Genomic DNA, 16,713 nt, shown 5'->3' with positions numbered 1-16,713 from the left:
TTATAAGTTTTCTGGAAACTAGCCCCTATTTGTATAATTTAATTTGGCAAACAAAAATAAAATGTAATCAAAGCTATTCGGCAGACCGAAACTTAATTTCGTCTTTATACTTGTTCTTTTTTGGTTTAAATTTTTAAATACAATTCCCAGAAGCAGACTTATAACAGTTATTTTCAACATAATTAGGTTATAAGAATATTAATATACCTGAATTTAAAAATAAAATATACACAAAAAAAACGATTAGATTAAGTTTTGGTTTTACAAATATTTTTAAAATTATTATTTACTATTTTACGATTTTGTTCAGTCCCAGCTTGAATAATAATACATTATAAGGGTATTAAAATGAAGCAGCACTCTTGCACCATTGCATTCTATATAAAGCAAATGTGCAAAAGGCATTCCATATTCAGAATAAAATGAACTCACTGGTGGGTAGTAAACCAAAGGTGTATAAAGTTGTGAAGATAATTATTAAATATGTTTTCATTTCTTTTTTAAAGTTTTTATTAGTAACTTTGGTGTTTGTTTACCTTGGGGAGGCTTATGGGCAATATCAATGGCAATGGGCCGTGGCCAAAGCCAACTCATACCGTACTTCTTGTGATTGGAAAATGGGAAGATTTAAATGCACCAAGGAAAGTTGCACACATTCTTTTGATGGCCGAAAAGAGTGCACCATAAGCGAAGTTCCGACATCTGGCGGATCGATTGGAAGTGGTGGATATATAACAAGCCCAGGGATCGGTGGACCTAGTTATGAAAACCACGGATCAGGCAGCTGGGGAAGTAGTTCCAACTACAGATTCGACAGGCCAGGGATCCGTGGTCATTCATATAAGACCCAATGTAGAACTCACAACGGAATTAGAACTTGCACTTATCTACGTTGCACTTCACTTAACGGTAGGCAAGAGTGTTCATCTAGCGATGGCTCTACAAATACCGATCAATTTCATGGAAATAATGGACTAAGCCCAAACTTAGGAAATGGTGGTTCAACTGGCAGACCAAGCGAAAAAAGCGAAATTTCTCATTATGATTTCCCTGGAAGATTTAACTAGTTATTATTATAATTGGTATACATTAATAATTATTCAATTAAAAACCTATCACATATTTTTCTTCTGTTTCTAAACTAAAAAGATCGTGACTCATAAATTAATTATTATTTCACTTCTAAGTAAGCTACTGTTATCATGGCTGGTTAGCAAGGTCAACCAAGAAAATTTTCTTATCAGCCAATTCTTATTAAAAACATTTACAAGAAAAAGTACGTTCCATTTCTAAGAAAAACTGAGAACAAGAAAAATCAAAAGATGAGTATTGTTATTTTAACATTCCACTCGTAAATGTGAAACAAAAATATTATAAGTACGAAAACTATCTCTCTGACTATCCGGAATATAATATGAGGCCGGAATATAAAGCCCAAATAAATATATATAAATAAATTATACGCATATCTTTATTTTAAAAAATAATGAAAAAAATATAGTACTTTCTAAAAATGACAACACTATTGTAAACTGTAAGGGTATTTAACGTTGCATGCCAGCCGTATACCATTTACTCTATATAAGGCAAAGTTAGGAACAATGAGCTCTATTCATTTGCATAATGCAGCTTATGGTGAGAAGACTTAAAAGCCAAATACAAATAATTGCAATAGCTATACATTTTGGACCTTTTCCTAACTTCAGCTTGTACTAGTTATCTTCATGGCAGTGGTTTTTGCTGTGGCCAACCCTGGATCCTCTTGGCGATATTTCTGTAATTGGAATACAGGACAATATAAATGCACATATGTGCTTTGCACACATTCATTTGAAGGAAAACAAAACTGCACGACGAGCGTTACAACTCCAAAAGGAACAGGAATACAGGGAAATATAAGTGCACTCACATACGTTGCACACATTTCTTCGATGGTAACAAAAATTGCACCACTAGTGTTACTACTCCAAGTGGTGGAGGAGTACCTAGAAGCATGCCCAATTATATATTACCTGGGGAATTTCCAAACGAAATAAAAAAAATGAATCGTTGGCTAATTATAAACGCTTATCCAATAAACAATGATTTAGCATTCAATCTGAAAACAAAACATACCTAATAACAAAAGCATGAATTTATGAAATGGATAAAGAAATTTTTCCATAGATATGATCGGAAAATTAGTATGAACGGTGTATGTCGTTATGTATAAAGCGTTCTCTTGAATCAATCTCTTATTTATTTTTTGTTGATGATGTTTTTAAAATATTTCTTAAAGTAGTATTTATAAATCAAATAAAAAAGTATTATACAAAACGCAATATTGGGCATTTAAACTTATTTAAATCATTCCGTTTAAGAATTTTAGGTTTTATTGTGATCTTTGAAATGTTTATATTATGATGACAGAATGGGATTTGCCAGTCGAATTAGTTTATTGCTCCGGGGGGCGGTGGGGGCTGTCCGGCAAACAATAGCGATAGGAAAATCAGCTGCAAAGAAGTATTATTAATCAGAATCGGGGTCTGGCTCGGGTCGCGATTATCAGCTCAGCTGAATGTATTTCTGAGAGAACTTACGCAGCTCTTGAATTTGTCGACAAACAAAATATTGCTTTCAATCTGCTTGCTTATATACCAATTCGCCGGGTAACCAATAGATTGGGATTCCATTGGGCAACATGAAATAAGATTTCACAGCTCAAAATGTATTTGTACTGATTTATACACGAAATATTTGTAATATTTACTTATTAAAAATCTGTTTATAATTTTTCTGAGAATTTGTAGTAACTTGAATATGTATAACCCTTTAGACATATTTTGTGTAAATAGCTACACGTTCCAAAAAGCTTAACATATTTTAATATTTAATTTTTGTGTATTCTTGGCTTTTTCTTGCTCAATGTATTAATTGCCACATCAAATTACAGATAGTGCTTAAGGGCCAATTTCTCTTTTGATTGATTGAGCTAGATTTCATTACCTACTCATTGCTATGTAATTTGTCTTTAATTTGATATGGCAAACATTTTATAGAAAATGACAAATGTGTTGAAGAAATTTATTAAACTCTTTATAGAACTACGTGTTTCTAATTTTAAATGGTTTAAAATAATGTTTAAGAATCCTTTTTTATTAGTAACCATAAAAAAGGCTGTGTTTTCTTTTTGTGAAAATGCACTTCCTCAAAATACTCCACACTGTGTAAATCAAAAATGTGGTAAAACAACCGAAAATTTATTTGAGTGGGTGTTGGGTGGAGTGCTCAAGTGGAGGGTAAATAAAGGAACTGGAAATGCGTAAGTGGCATTTTCAGGTGTCTTCGAATTTCACTTCTGCAGGAGGTTAAAGATGCAGTCAAGTGCAAAAGACCAACCGGCCAGGACTATTTTGGCCACCGAGCCCCAGTCCCATTGGGTCAGCAGTTGTTGTATCTGGAAACTTCCGGTTCGTCACTCCTATTTAACACTGTGGCCGGGGACTACGAGTGGAGGGCTGCGATGTAGAAACAATGTGCAGTCATTGAGCGCAAATGTGCCAAATAATGACTTGCAGGCGAGCGAGTGCAATTTATATGATAAGCAACAAAAATAAATTGCAAGCAATTCATTTTACTTAAATGCAATGCAGGGCAACAACAACTGCCGAGTTGGCAGCTTTATTTTACCCCTTTTTCAGGTGAGCAGTTGCGTGTGTGGAAGAAAAATACTTGGTTCGGTTCGGATGTGCGCACATAGTATATATCATTTTAATTTTTCTGCTATTCTGCACCGTTTGCAAACCTACTTGATTTACTTGGGTGCTGCCTAATGAAGCCACCGCAGGCAATAGAAAATGGAAATCAGCAGCAAAGACATCGACTGCTTAGGTTTAGAAAATCAGAAAATCATTGCATACTTTCGGAGAATTAATTAAAGTGAGGACTAAAATATATACAACTATTTAGATTTCTGATAAAAAAGTTACCTATAATTTGAATTTTTTTTTTCCGTTAATTAATCTTTAGAATTGCTCCATTTTTCTTACTATTCAGTACATTGATTTCATCATCAAAAAGGCAGTCACGTGGAAAACAAAAACCTTTGTTCCTTCCATTTCCAGTTTTGGTTTTTTGGGATTCATGTTCAACAGCTGCCAAATTTCAGGAAGTCCCCCGTTTTCCATCTCGTGTTGCTAATGAGTCGACTGCGGCATCTAATTGGCCCAGGCTAAGGCTAAGGCTAACGAAATCGATGGGAAATTCGAGCTCTGCCCCTAAATGCCTCCATTTCAACAGCTTAAAGTGCTTATAACGCCAGGTAGGGTACGTGTGATGGGTTTAGATACATTTTTTTTTTAATTTATTGCCTGCAATAAACATGACGCGAGTGCGGAGAAAAGTAGCTTCAGAATGGCAATGCTGGGAAAAGTAGCAGCAGCAGCGGCAATGCGCAATTCTGACAACAAGGACACATCCAGTGGTCCATGGTGATCGTATTCATATGCAAAATTAATACTGGTTGGGGACTCCAGATGGGGACTTTGGGTATGGAAAGTTCAAGCCCCGACCAGGCCAGGTGCGATGTCATTCAGCGGACACACAAAGGACACCAAGAATTGCAGGATGTTGGTCCAAGGACACACAGTTCTTGCACAATCGAAATACCCTCACACAAGGATTTATAATCTTAAGAGTTGATAACCTTGTTTAAATATATTAAATTAAGAATAAATATGTAAAATAAAATTGTGAAAAAACCTATCAAATATATTAAATCGTATTAAGCTATTTAAGCTACATTAGGTTTTAAATTAAAGAACACGATGTCTTTGAGCAGCTCACCTAAACAAAGGGCTAAAAACTGAAAAGAAAGGAATATATAAGAATGCTGTTTTGCCTTTCATGTTTCCTATTAAATATCTCAAAGTATCATTACAAAAATGGAAATAGAAAACTTGATTTTTATTAGAATAATGATCTGTTTATCCTTATTTACCTAAAGCATTTCTTTGTAAGTTGCTGAAATAAAAACATTTCGATGAGGCCCTATTTAAAAGTCAAGGTTCATAGCCTGTTTTTAAGCCGTAGAGCTTGTTTTCTTTAGGTTGCCACAAATTGTTAAACTAAATCTTGTCAGTTAGTGAGAAATCCATAAAGTGTCATAATAGACTAAGCATCCGACTTAAATACTGTGCTCCAAATTAAGGAATTAATCATTAATCTCATGGAATAGCTGATGTACCCCATCTGGTAACACATCTCGGCCTGCAACAGCGAAGTGCAGCACATCCGTTGACCCGACAGCTATAGCCGAGGAAACCTGTCCCGTCATCACTCTTCGCCTCCGCATGGCCACTGCCACTGCCACTGCCCCATCTTTCACCTTTTCGCCCCCCGTTTTCGCTCGGTGTATGTGCTGCGTTCTTCATTGTTGAAAGCTGAACCTTGGGAGCAATCAGTGGATTATACGCTGCTTTACAAAAGCGGGCGTCGCGTCGCCATTCCAGTAACCAGTTCCCAGTCCAAGTCCCCAGAAGACCTATGACCCGAGCTACCCCCCTGAATGCCCCCTGATGCATTCAACACTTTTTTTCAGCCCCGCTCATTGTTCGTTAAGAGTTGGCCCTGTATGTGGGTGGGATGCAACATAAATTTAACTGCGAGCTCATGGAGCCGTGTGACAAGGCCGCAGGAATTCAAAACAAAAGTTGCAACAAATACCGAACACGCCATAAAGACAACAACAGCAAACACATAGACATAAATTGCAGGCTTGGCCACTCCACTCCACCCGGTTATAGCCCGTTCCCACTACCCACTAGTACTGTGGGCCGGTCCTTTCTGTCTCTGGCAAGCAGAAAGCAAAAAGAATGACAGGAAACCGGATGTGAGTGCATGCCTTTTGTGCATGCAACGAATTATTCAGTTGACACACAGGATGTGTGCTTTGCTGTTCATGTTGTTGCCACTGCCACACTGCTGGTTGCAGTTGCTGGTTGCTGGCTGCTGGGTACTGGATACTGGCTTTCCTCGGAGGATCTGCGCCCGGATCCTAGCCCAGTTCCCTCTGCACTTTTGGTTAATTTCGTAACCATGACAATTGGTGAAAAATTAACACACCCCCACACCCAGCAGTTGTTAAAGTAAAAAGCAGGGATTGCGCAAAAGGAGCTTAGCCGGGTAAACCAGTGGAAAATGTTATAAAAGTGTAGATATTTTTGTAAAAACTACGTTTGACCATTCATACCGGGAAAATCATCTAATTAAAATTATGCTCACTTTACCTTCTAAATATGCTTATCGAAATTTTGAATAAGATTGTATTAGGCTGATCAAAATAAAAAACAGTTTCCCTGCCCTTATATTTAAGAAAAATTCATGTAAAATTAGATTTAAGTGAATGTATTGAGACTTTGAAACCATTTTAGTAATGTTTATCCTAAAATGCAGGGCCAGAGATAGTTTTGGTCAATTCCTATATTTTAAGTAACTTCGTGTTCTCATTGCTAGATTTAATTTTAAGAACCTACAGGCGTATATAAAAGTCTCTGGACGTCTATAGGGTACTTTATCATATTCAAAGAAGGATGTGTAAATTAAAATACCTTTTACCATCCCATATGCGTATACTCGTTCTCATCTAGGAATTATTTTTGTAAAGTACCTGACCCCCTACTTAAACACCGTAAATGCGGAAGCATTTTATTTTACCACACCCATACAATTTTTAAAGAAATGGTTCCATTTTATGTGGACAAAACTCATAAATTATAAAGGAAACCCAAAGCAGAGTGGAAGGTCGATGCCAAAAAAGGAGAGGGATGTCTGCGTGCGATGAAAAAGAAGAGTAATCAAAAAGTGCGTGCTAACTAAATTGTTATTGCTTTCAAATGTCACGTATCATTATCATAATTTTTTCGCTTGACATTTTTAAGTAGCTGCCATAAATGTTTATAACTTCAGCGCACCGAAAGTGTTTCTATTAACTTGGCCCGGGGTTCCGCCCCCTGAGGGCCGGGGCCCTCTTAACATTATTGGACCCGAGGGACGAGAGGCCCGACAAGAACGGAACTGAACGGAAAGGACGATGTCCTCGGGCCACACACGTACGCAGGCACCTTGACATTCATAATTCATAATTTATGACTGCATCTGAACGTCTCCCTATATATATTATAATTCAACTGCTGAAAGGTGGCAGATGGAAGGCACACGATTTTCGTGTTCTGGAGTCGCATGATTAAAATTATTTCAATTAGAGCCAAATAAATTTGATAAAAACCAGATTTTCTTTTTTAAAGTTATAGTAATGCATTTATTAAACTTAAGCGTATTGCTAACATTTTATATTTTTTGGTTTTGATGTTGTTTTTTAAATTTTTAAAGTCTACATATTTGATAAACTATTTTTCATGATAAAATAATAAAATTATTTTGAAATTTTAATCTTTCGGCATGACGTATTTTTATATTGAATTATTATTCTTTGTATTTGAATAATAGGTACACAGTTCAAAAGCTGCACAATAATTTTAGGAAGTATTTTAAAACGCCAACAATTTGCATAATTTTATTCATACAATTTTAAATGGGCAGCCAACAATGTGTCTAGACAAATGTTTCCATTTATGAAATTGCTATTTTATGCAATATGCTTGTGATTAGTGCGTTTATGGCTGGATGGGCGGAACATGCATACATAGATGGATGCAGATACATAAAGTACCAGCCGCAAATCGAATCAACTTTATAGAAATTACAAAAAATACAAAAAGAGATGACGATGAAAAACTTGCCCTACAAACATTAAAAACTAATCAAACTTTTAAATACACTTCAACCGCAGCAGACTTAAGATTGAGATATTGCAGCAGGGATGAAAGTGGGCGGTGGTGGCCGAGGGGCGTGACGTCCAGAACAATTCGACAGGCGTCTTAAGAGCCATCGGCATCGGCATCGGCATCGGCATCGACTTTGATTTGTTGCCTCCTCGGTCGCGTCTCATCTCATCTGCCCCTCCGCCCCGGACCCACTCTTTTTTGGCCTTAACTTTAGCCGGACTTTTGCCTTGTTGTCAACGTCAACAGAAATTGATTGCTCACCAAGAACAGCAGCACCAGCAGCAGCAGTCCCCCGCTTTTTATACCCTATTGGACTGCCTCTGTGGCATTTTCATTTCATTCAGAGTTGAGTTTACTTTGCGCTAAAACTTTTACCCAGAGAGCTTCCGAGTCGCCCTCGTCCTCCGGTCCTCCAGTCCTCCAGTGAATTATCCTGAGCCAGCGGACCAGGGAAGCCTACTCCCCGGCCAAAACTTTGACACAGTTTAGGAGCCAAAAGTTTAATGGAATTTGTCTATGGCATCGTCTTGCCCCCAGGACTTCCGCCCAGCCCGCCCTTCGCCCATCGCCTTTCGCTCCGCCAAAATAAATAAAACAGCATTCAACTTGTTTTTAAAGCAATTAAAAATTCTTTAAGACTGCGGAACACTTTTACCACTTCGTCCTGAGCCACTACAAGAACCTCGCTTCCTGCCGCGGAAGGCCAAGAAATTCGCGATTGCGCTGCGGGTTAAAAGGGCGCGCGGAAAGTGCTGGAAAATGTAAACAAATGCGGAATTAACTCAAGTTTTTAATTTTAAATGATTTATATATTTTTGATTTATTTCGAGGTCTGAGTTCCAGCTCCTTGGAATGGAATTAAAACGATGCTGTAAGTAAAGGATAAATGAGATACAAAGATTAACAGATTCTTAACAAAAGCTTAAAAAAAGCTTTAATACAATTTAATATTTCAAATAAAAACCATAATTCTTTTATATTTCTTATAAATCAATTTAAATTATTTAGTCACATGTGGCAATAAAAATAAACTTGCAAAATGTTTGCAAATCTAATTTAATTACCCAAAATTTTCTTTGTTGGTTTTCCATTTTTTTACTGCAATGCTCCACGTGGCGTATGAACAATGCGGCTGGTTTATTGCTTACGCTCCCACAGAGAAAGCATAAAACACACACACAAACACCCGGCATCATTATCAACACTACCCAGTCGTAAGTTGCGGAACGTGTTTTAAAAAAACATAGTTCTGGGTCGCACCTTTTTTACGCAAAACAGCACGCATGCTAATTTTCCAAGGCAAATGTAGGTGCTGGGTGCATTCTATTGCGGTGCCTTCTAGAAGTGTTTCAGAATAATGCATCCAGAAGCATGCCCAAACACCCGTTTCGGGAACGTATTCCGAAACAAATAGTTCTGGGTCGTATCTTTTTTACGCAAAACAGCACGCATGCAAATTTAACTAGCAAATGTGCGTGCTGGGGGCAGCCTTTTGGGTGCCATCTGGGTGTATTTCAATATAGTGCATCCAGGTGTATTTTAGTGGGAATGTAAAAAAACCAAACTCAAACCCGAAGGTTGCCGATGCCCATTTTTTTACAATCGTCTTTTTTCGGTACTGTTCTCTTGACAAACAAATAATAAAGACAAAAGGGAATATGCAAGGAAGCGCGCGGTTTTTCTTGTCTCTTGCATTTCTCGTCAGTTGCATTTTTAGTTCTGAAAAGTGAAGTTCGTGCCTCGTGTTTTGAAAAAGTTTGTTGCTTTCTGCCACCAATTTAACATCAATATTTTCACAGGTAAGCAAAGTGTAGATAATTTAGTTCAATATGAACATAACAGAGTACATGTACATTAAACATTCAAACTAAAAACAAATTAAATTAATAAAATAATAATTATTTGAATGTAAATCGTAGAAACAACAGTGTTAATGTGACAAAATAAATATATTATATATTTGTAATATATATACACATGTTTCAAAATATATAATATTAAATTTCCTTTATATCTTTCAGAATCGCAAGAAATGAATGGGCACACCAAGGACTGAACTGCGTAAATGATAAAAGTACATCAACAAGAAGGAAGCAGCAAAGCCCCGTACAGAAGGAGAGTGACTCCGATCAAAAATTAGTTGAGTTCTTGAATATTGAAATAAAAAATAAATATGAAATTGAAATCCAGTCTTATGTATTCCTGGGGAAAACTTCCAGATATTTGATTTTTGAATGCTTCTATGTGCATTCCTGGGTACATGTTACAGGTGCATTAAAAAAGAGTACACCCAGAAGGAGTTTAGTATGTTGCTTCCAGGTGCATTAAAAAAGAACTCACCCAGAATGTGTTTAGTTTGTTGCTTCCAGGTGCATTAAAAAAGAGTACACCCAGAATGTGTTTAGTTTGTTACTTCCAGGTGCATTCCAGATATATGCTTCCAGAAGCATGCAACGGGTGCATTCTTTTTTGTCCCGCACCCGTGTAAAAAGAATGGACACACTCATCACTTCCGGAACACCTTTTTGATGCCATTTCATAATGAAAGAACGCATGCTGGAATGCTGTCATTTACGACTGGGTAGTGCACAGCCACACACACATATAGAGTCGTATGCGGAGAAAGTAGGTCCGGAGAAAACTGGTCTTAACTACTTTCTGCACGTCTGCAGATAAAATCGATAAATTCCTTTTCGTAAAACGAATTAGGAAACTAATTGACTTGGATTTCGCTTAAAGAATCTCACATAAATCGTAAGCTTAAGCGTGATTCTGGCAGTTGCCTGGTTGGGGTTTCGGTCTTTCAGTGCGGCGTTGCTTTAACTTTTCCAGTAGTCCAATGCCAAGCTGAAATTGGAACGAAAATTGCTCGCATTTTATTTTATTTGATTTTTCCATGAAGAGTTTATATCTCCATAATAACACTACTTTACAAAATAATATTAAGAAATTATTGTGATTTTAATAGTTCAGTATGGTGATTATTTATGTTTATAGCTAGATATTATTAAATATGTGTTTATAGCTTGAGTTCTGTCATAATGCTCAAACAGTCCTATTTTTTCTTAAATTAGGGTCTGCGCATTGGCTTCAAGGATTATTAAAATCTTATTTAAATATAGGTGGCACAGATATCAACCATTTATTTGTTTTTTTATGTTAACATGTATTCCATCTAAAAAATAAATTACAATTTGGCATACGATTTTATTTTATTGTAAGAAATTATAACTGGCATATGCGTCGTATTAGTAATTTTTATGAAACAACTTCCTTGTTTAGTTTTTAAAGTTGACCATATTTAATGGTAATAATAGGACTCTCTTTTTTAAAGCCCCTTAGTACATTTTTGTTCTTTAAGATAGGAAAGACTGAACTTATTTGGGCTTAGTGGCACATTTTACCATTTTACTTTGTAACCTAGTGTAATTTCTCATTTTAATTATGTGGCCGTCGTTGTCGGCCGTTAAATGTCATTAAATGTGAAACATTTTTCGCCCATCGCCCCACTCCGTTGGACTCCTTCGGCCAACCACTCCACGCCCTCCATATCCATGCCATCATCCCAGTCGTCATCATTCAGCTCCAGCGAAGCGTTGACAAACTAACAAGGCGAAAATGTTATGCTCACATTTCCTGGCTCCCTGCATTTGCCTTTCAATTTAATTTAACCCAGGGACTCGAACACTTGCACCTGGGCTAACGTGGTTAGCATGACTCCCATATCCCTTCCAGGATATCCTATCTGAGCAGGCATTTTATGCTCGGCTTATTTGTGCAGACGTCTATGCCACTTGAAGGTGCGCACAAAAATCCAAGGGGCAGGCATTTTGCACAGCTCTCCTTAACTCATTTGCATGGCGGAATTTTCGGGATCACTTCCTGGTAAACAAGCTAAAAGCTGATTGATTTTAGAGGCACTTATGTAATGAAATGCTAAGCCTAATTATATCATTATGTTAGGTTATTTAAAAACCTACCTTATAAGTGAGCTTGATACCTTTTCATTAAAAAACTGTAAGTAAGCCAAATGGGCGAGTCAACAAAAACTTATTTCGAAGTTAACTGAAATGGCTTCTCATATTTATAAATTCATATGCAACTGCCATTTCTTTTGCCTTCGTGCCTCCGCTGAAAATTGCAACGAGCATGCAAATATATAATTTTAATAAAGTCCTGAAAAACAGGACTTTGCTAGACATTCCGAGTGCCACAGCCCAAGTAGAGCTCATCAAAAATACCATCTGGAAAAGGGGAACCTGCCGTGGCAAGTCATTTGACAAGGTAAAAGTTGCCGCTGCTTTTACTTTTATTCCCGTTCCCGTTCCGGTTCTGGTTGTTGATTTTGTTGTTCATTTGCTGACAGCCCCATGATATGCTCCGGAGAGCAGGGGAAAGTTGCAAGATTTGAAATTTATGTTCCCACGAAATATTTTTATGTAGATTCCCTATTTTTTGCTACATCGGTCCCCACCCGCAAATAAATGAGCGCAATTTATATGCAATTTGTTTGCGAAAAGCACAAGATTCAGCTAAGGAAACCCCATTTGACTAATTGTGTCAGCATTTCTGAAACTGAAAACATGCACAGAAAGGTAGTATTTGTGCCAGCGAAGGAAGGGTGAGCTAAGGGATATTAAATTTAAAATAATATCTGTACAAAATAATAAGGAAGTGTATATATTTCTAATTAACATATTTCGGTGGGGTTATAGATCTTTAACTTCTTTTATAGGGTTTGAGTGGTCTCTAACTTGATTGCCCATTTTCCAATTATAAACTTGGGAGAATTTTATTATTATTTCTTCGTCTGAATAATTTGCGAAACTGCAAGCACAATACCTATTCTAAAAGTGCAAACTTTGTTCAACTCTTTTTACCCCTCATGCTGGAACACTTTTATTCATTTTATTGGTTTTATTGGGCTGGGGTCAAAGCTCTCGACTGGGTTAGACATATACCCTTCTCAAGTTCAAAAATTTATTGTTTCAATAGAGCCCAGCGACACATGCAGTTCGACGGGTACAAAATAAAACAGAACCGAACCGATATAGGAGAAATTGAATTTCTATAAAAGTTTCGACAGCATGCAAAAGACAAACTTTGTCCACTGGCCGTGGGAAGTGTGGGTGAATTTGGGGCTGGGCGGCGGAAGTCGGATCACATACGCTGCTGCCACGCCCATCTGAGTCAGGAGTTGGCAAGGAGTTAAGTAGCCAATCACCATGTCCTCCTTTGTCCTTCAGCCGTGTCCTCCTCGACCCCTTCCTCCTTCCTGCAGCTGCAGTTCCGTGTGCAGTTCCTTTTTGGCGGTCCGCAGGGAGCGCTGTCAACACTTGGACTTCCGGTGGCTGCTGCTGCTGTCAGCAAAATGTCACCAGCATGCACATGGAATCGCTTTTTCCACTCTCCTGTATTTGATTGGGTCTGGGCTGGCGATTGGCCTCCATCCATCCCGTCATCCAGCCATCCTGCCATCTGACGTCCTTCGCCATCCCGGCTGACTCCGCCTGGCCAGGAGCATTATTTGCTTTTATTTCTGCAAGTCAATAGCTTGGCTTTTAAATTTATCGACTGACGTTTGATGCGCTTCATTTAACTTGGAAACATTTTTCAACTCAAACTCTTTTTTTAGTTTTTAGAAAATACGTCAGTGATGACATTTTGGGGGTGATACAGATAGATATTTATTTTGATTGTTGCTTTTTTATACATATATTCTCATATTCATATTAGAAATATATTTTCCAATGACAGTTTTAATCATGTTAAAGCAAAATATTTTTTTTTTTTAATTATTTTCCTTAACCATTTTTTATTTCAAACACGTACTACATGTTATTACAAAAAAATTTGTCTAGACTAGATCTAGCTTTTATTAAATTTCTGAGTCCTGTATTTACCTTTGAACTTTTTCTGTTCTTTATATAAATGAGCTGCACACTTTTTTCTGTAGTTTTTTAAACGCAGCACTGACATGTACAAATGGAAAATTGTTCCAGTTTCTTATTGCATTAGTTTTGTTAACTGCATGGCAGATGTTAAGTGTCATTAAATCCCATTGCACAGTGGATGCAGCTGAGAGAGTAAATGCAATGTACAATTGATGTCGTAAGATGTACTATAACAAAATAATATATAAACTTGAATAGAAATATAATGGAAATTATAGTCATCAAATGGTTTCAATCGAAACATGTCTTGTCCAAAAAACTTCTTATAACAAAATCATTTTCTGAAACTAAAGTGAAAAAAAAACTTTGAATACACATTTTTAAACCTCCTTGGTCTGGGTTTTATTTTGCCGCTCAACTATGGACACTGTTTTACAGCTGATTAAGTATTAATGCAGACAGAGTAGGCAGGATCCGGAAACGGCTAATGCCCCTGTTCTAGCAATGTCCAGTTGGAGTGTCGAAGCTCTGGCGAAGGCAGCTCCTAAATAAGTATATTTTCACCGGAAACAAAACAATCTCATCTCCGAGATTCGACTAATACTGGAGTCTAGCCTGTCTTGGCCATAAAGCAGAAAACGTTCTCTAAAAAAATAAAACTAAATAGGAAATCGGTCGAGAGGAAAAGGGACGTGGAGGTGGTAAGGAGATCAGGATACGAGCACTCCTAAATGGGTTCAGCTGCTGCCATCCCATCCATTTGGTTATCTGGCAGTGCACTTCACAAAAAATAGTGGGTTAAGCTTTCGGAGGGGCAGCCGTAGCTGCTACAATAAGCAGAATGCAGTGAACTGCAAAACATACAACTTCATGGTTATTTTGCTCTTTAGTTAGCTGGCCATATTTTTCTATCCCCCCTTTTCCCGCCCCTGTCCTATCCATTCCTTTGCAGGAATGCTGGACGAGGGGCGGTTCCAACGCCCACTTAACAAATATCAACTAAAATAGCTTTATATATTGTTGAGATAATAAAAATCCAGCTAGGTTCGCTTCAAGGGCCCAGACAACAGCAATGCTGTACAGTTGGTGCAATCGTATGTGCTGGATCCTGAGGTCCTGCGGAAGTCATGGGATAAACGATATACACAAAAAGTTATATGAAGAACCCTCTAGCAGTTGCAGTTGAATGAACTCAAAAACTTTCGAAAACAAATCTTTAAAAGAGTCATAAGCCTATTTTATATCAATACTTTTATTTTAATATTTACATCTGTTTTATATAGACCGAAAATTCATTGATAAGTTTCTAGGAAAATTCTTAATTATAAAGTACCGAAATCAAAATTTTTAAAACGATTATATATTATTGATAAATTTATTTAATTAAAACAAAAATAAAATAAAAATAAATAAATTATGGTAATGGAAACATTAAATTTATTAAAGACCTGGCTCCACATTGACCATCCTTGGACACTGCACCTTCAGTTGTAGGCCACCTGGCACTCTGTTTTACCAACCATTGCAGCAGATTCGATTGTTTAATGACCCTTGATTGCAATAAGCCAATTTGCAGTAGGTAGGTGTGTGGGGGAGTGAGGCAAAATGTTCTGCATTTGAATTCAAAATGCGGAATAACTTCATTAGCATTAAAGTAAAAGAGCGTTGGAGTGGGGGACTGGGCTTCCCAGCACCGAACTGCAAATGTTTGCCAGAAGCTTTTTTACTTTAATTGGAGTTAATGTTTCTTTTATGCTCACACAATCATATTTTAATGTCCTGCTAGATAGGCTCTGCTCACAGTCGGCTTGCTAATGGCCAATCGAACTATAATTTGAATTACCCTAATTAATAGAATGGCATTTTTGGTTGACAGGACGGCAAGTAGAGATTTTGAGCAATTGCCCTTTATTGAATAAGCCTTGCATAATTGAGTAGTCTGGTGATTTTAGCCCCGAAGGAAGAGCCGATCAAAGTGAGTTGATTAGGCCGTGGACACAAAAGCCGTTGACAAGAGATAAACCTTTGACTTGGCCCTGGATCTCAGCCCCATTTTGCAGCCACAATGCAGTCGGCAGCTAAGTGGGCGTGGCCGGCTTGTAATAACTCACGCCTTTTGACACAGATTAAACCGGCATAAAGACAATGCTGGGATAAGGAAACTGCAACGATGACGAGGACAGAAACAAACTTGGCCAAAGGATTGGACTGTGTGCATGACCCCACTCCTGTGTATGTAATATGTAGTGTGTGCGTATGTGGGCGGCTTGTATAAATGTTAGCCCTTATTGTTTGCCCGACCGGCCATGCAGGCTGCACATATCACGAGGCGGCCAGACAATCCACCTCCTCCCTGCTCATTTTCATATATTTTCCATACCGAGCTCATTCAAGCCAGTCTGCTGCTCATCTTCATTGTAGATGACAGCTCCCATTGTCCTCTGCCGACTCCTGCAGCGACAGCAGCTGCACTTTTAGCCGCCCGAGACAGAGCGCTCGGATCAGGCAGTACAGTACCCATATACCATATACCCCGTTCCCGCTCCCGATCCCCCACATTTCCCCATTAACTTGTTCTTTTTGTTCCTTAAGCCCTTCCTTTGTCCGTGGCATGACTCATAAATTTCCAAATATTCATAGACATATCTTTTAATCTATGCTCAAAAGAACCGAAAATTTAAAAAGAATAATTAAGAAGATGGTGAAAATATACAGGACACTTATCAAAGTAAGTAAATGGCACATTAGTAGACTTTAAACCCTGATCTACTTATAATAGAATGAAAAATATTCCATCTAAATCATAAATCATAATAATTGCATTTTTATAAAGAATTTTGGATTTTAATCTTCTTTATTATAAGTTTGGGGAAGCCTTAATATTAATTGATTTTTCAGAACTGATATAAAAACTTATTTTCAATCTGGATCCCCTTTGAAATGAACTTTCTCGTTGTGTTTATGTTTGTTGCTTTGTTGTAGTTGGTTTTGTTGGG

At 37.5% G+C, this 16,713-nt stretch overlaps 1 protein-coding gene and 1 long non-coding RNA gene across 2 annotated transcripts; both read left to right on the top strand.

The window, feature by feature from the left end:
- The first annotated feature begins 1,626 nt into the window (after positions 1-1,626).
- Positions 1,627-2,486, top strand: LOC119547724. The gene is given in 3 exon segments (XM_037854703.1): positions 1,627-1,635; positions 1,707-1,878; positions 1,881-2,486. Coding segments are annotated over 3 exon segments (414 nt in total). The 5' UTR covers positions 1,627-1,632; the 3' UTR covers positions 2,120-2,486.
- A 6,681-nt stretch (positions 2,487-9,167) lies between these two features.
- Positions 9,168-10,008, top strand: LOC119547777. Its single transcript, XR_005219250.1, has 2 exons — positions 9,168-9,622; positions 9,845-10,008. It is a non-coding gene; the product is annotated as an uncharacterized LOC119547777 (long non-coding RNA).
- The last annotated feature ends 6,705 nt before the right edge of the window (positions 10,009-16,713 follow it).

This window comes from Drosophila subpulchrella, chromosome 2L, assembly GCF_014743375.2.
Source record: "Drosophila subpulchrella strain 33 F10 #4 breed RU33 chromosome 2L, RU_Dsub_v1.1 Primary Assembly, whole genome shotgun sequence".
Classification (NCBI taxonomy): Eukaryota; Metazoa; Arthropoda; class Insecta; order Diptera; family Drosophilidae; genus Drosophila; species Drosophila subpulchrella.
The sequence above is the reverse complement of the archived record's forward strand: the minus strand, read 5'-3'. Positions and strand labels throughout refer to the sequence as shown.